The following is a 3,212-nucleotide window of genomic DNA, read 5'->3' on the forward strand; positions in this document are numbered from 1 at the left end:
ATTGATTTTGTCAATAATTCTCTATGGAAACAAGTCTATATATACCCGTTTATAAGGATTTTTTTGTTTATAAATATTCTGAATAAATAGAAGTAGCATGGGGTTGACACGATTAATCGTTTTATTGGCGGTAGTATCTTGTAGTTTTGCTCAAACTTACAACACTAGATATGATAACATCGACATTGACCAAATTTTAGCAAGTAAAAGATTGTTGGATAATTATATACAGTGTCTTTTAGATGAAAACGCTAAAAGGTGTTCACCGGAAGGACGAGAATTTAAAAGTAAGCATTTCCTACTACTTGAATTATAATTCGACCGCTAAGCATCATTTAATGTTGTTAATGATTTATTACTTACAAAATAAACGTCTTTGTTTGAGATTTACATCATAGTTCATGCTAATAGTAGGCCGAACGTAATTATTCTCTTTTTGTAATCCATTTTCGTATGTTTTCAGAATATATACCTGAAGCGATTCGCACCAACTGTGCTAAATGTTCAGATTCCCAAAAAAGAATTGTTAAAAAAACTGCCAAACACATAATAACTAATAGACCACAAGATTGGGAAAAAATTAAACAGAAATTTGATCCTCAAGGAAAATATCATCAAAGTTTTAATGATTTCTTAAATAGTAGTTAAAATGTTTTTTTTTATATTATATATAAATAAATATCTATCAATTATTTCTTGGTTTCTTCATTTTAATTCCATATAAAATTTTTTGATAATGGAGTGTTACAAAAAAAATTTCTTCAACATAATTTTATAGAGAGCGCCAAAATTGAGACTGCCTACCACTACGCTCAGATAATCTCGAATTTGGTAGATATGAAACAAAAAATTCAAAAATATTTTTGAAGAAGAAGGTAGCTCATATCGTAATTTACGTTTTAATAAAAAATAAAAAAAGAACAAAATAGCGGATGTTAACAAAAAATATGTAAAATTAATACTCATCTGGAACTGAGAGACTTACATCAAAAGTATTTTCGAGTCTGCCCGATTGCACATTAAATCACCTTACCACTTTTATTAATGTTTCATTTCAAAATGGCATTTTTACCAATTGCCTTTAGACGGCTATAAATATATATATATATATAAAAAGATGCTTTTATCATTTTTGTTTAAATATAAAATACTTACTACCCATCAATTTGGGTTTTTAAGTAACAAATGCACAAATGATGCTATATTCTCCCTACTAAACAGCCATCACTCCACTGCAACTTTTTGTGATTTTTCTAAGGCTTTCATTGTGTTAATCAGAATATTTTAATCAACAAATTGCAGTACTACGGTTTCAGGGGAATACCTCTCGCTTGGCTTAAGTCATACCTTATCAACAGAAGTGTAAGGGTTGATACATCGATGTCATCTTGCAAGCCAATAGAATGTGGAATGCCCCAAGGCTCAGTACTAGGCCCTATTTTGTTTCTTCTGTTTATAAACAATATCGCATATCTAAACATCTAGACACAATTTTAACATGTTATTTCAAACTGATTTTCAATGAAAACAGATCGAAAATCAAGAAGTGCGAAAATATTCAGTTTCAGCTACATCAATTTCACTGAAACAGATCTGAAAAGTATCTATGAAGACCTCTTAATAGGATAATACAAAAAAAAACACTACAAAACAACTGAATTACCGATAAAAATCTTGAAAAGCTAACACGGGTAAATACGAGAAAATCGATTGTTTACCCCACAGCAGACATTTTGACGTAAATCAGCTGTTTTCTTATATCGTCCAATTGATTAGTAAATACTTCTTTTCCCTACTGCTTGGCCTATGTTTATATGATCAGACATTTATCAAATATTCTACATCCTCAATTTGGCTATTATAATTATCGAAACTCCAATATATGACATGGAAATTGGCTTATTGCCAATAATAATTCTTCTTATGCCATATCCATGATCAGATGTAGGCGACACTTCGACCTATGTTGTGCTTTCCATAGACAGTAAATACAGTTTAACAACAGATGCAAGTATCTATTTTAAGAAGCTATCTAAGCATTATACTGTGGTCTGCTATTGCCTCCTGACAGGTTTCCGTCGAATTTCCAATTTTAGATATAGCTTCAACCCGGGTTTGAACCTGAACTGCTTTCACTAGCAGAGAAAGCACCCTCTCGTTGCATTATGGTGACCATTTACAGATACATCCAGAAAAACCTTTATGAAAATAATCTGCAGATTTCTATGCCCACTTCAAGAGGTATGAATATTAAAAATAATGGCTTTAAAATTGTATCTACCCAAATCTGAGTATTCCAAACAAAGAATTGGGAGAATAGGAACATTGTAATTGGTGACCAGGTAACCAGGTGAAATTTTTACGGCTCTGCAAGAGCAGCAAATCCTCTTCTCCCGAGGGCTCTGAGCATACAGGTACCTAGGAACCCATTATCCATAAAGCATCGGTCGAAGATCTGCCCGGTGCTTTTTACAAGGCCCAGCTTAAACGTCGCAACATGAATGGTGCGTAGAAAAAAAAGGAGATGCAAGGCCAAGGCTGTAGCACTAAATCTTAAGGTTGCCTCGACCTAAAACCCTCTTTCACCCACGGCTTCCAACCCGGAGGTCCAGGTAAAGCAAACCCCTAGTTCTGTCTATCGATCGAGGTGGCTCCAAAAGCACCCGCACTATGAATTTGCAGCTGCCCTTGAGTTGAGGGGAACAACCCGATACTGGCTTCACGGAAGAACAGCTGATGGGTTTCGTTAACGAGGTGACTAGGACCATCCGACTGCGGAACCAAGCCAGAGCAGTTTCTAACTTCTCGGCTGATTAGGAATCATATCGTAGTTTTTCTAATGGTTCAAGTAAAAGAGCCTGATCGGGTTTTGTCTTTTCAAGGGACATCGGACTTGGGTAATTATTATTAGAATTGAAGTTTTTTCTGAATGAACTTTCCTTGATCTATCTATTTAATTTATATTAACTAAATTGAAATTTCCGGAATCGTTGTTGATATTCATATTGATCACATTGTTTCTCGTCACTAACTTAGTTATAGAAACTTTTCGATAACCAATATCGTCTACAAAGACCTTCGCATGAGACAACATAATGTTGAGTGTTGGTGTAGTGGTAGTAAACAGTATTTATCACTTATCTTATAACCGATGTCACTACTTACAATTTGTGGTTGTTAAAGAGTTTTTTGTCCTGTGAAAATTAAAAAGG

The 3,212-nt window shown here is 34.0% G+C and overlaps 1 protein-coding gene across 1 annotated transcript; it reads left to right on the top strand.

Annotated features, from left to right (window-relative positions):
* LOC130446780 (ejaculatory bulb-specific protein 3-like) lies at positions 1-692 on the top strand. The gene is made up of 2 exons (XM_056783237.1): positions 1-287; positions 464-692. The coding sequence occupies exons 1-2, from the start codon at positions 98-100 to the stop codon at positions 646-648; spliced, it is 375 nt and encodes a 124-aa protein (XP_056639215.1). The 5' UTR covers positions 1-97; the 3' UTR covers positions 649-692.
* Positions 693-3,212: the final 2,520 nt, after the last annotated feature.

This window comes from Diorhabda sublineata, chromosome 7 (assembly GCF_026230105.1).
Source record: "Diorhabda sublineata isolate icDioSubl1.1 chromosome 7, icDioSubl1.1, whole genome shotgun sequence".
Lineage (NCBI taxonomy): Eukaryota > Metazoa > Arthropoda > Insecta > Coleoptera > Chrysomelidae > Diorhabda > Diorhabda sublineata.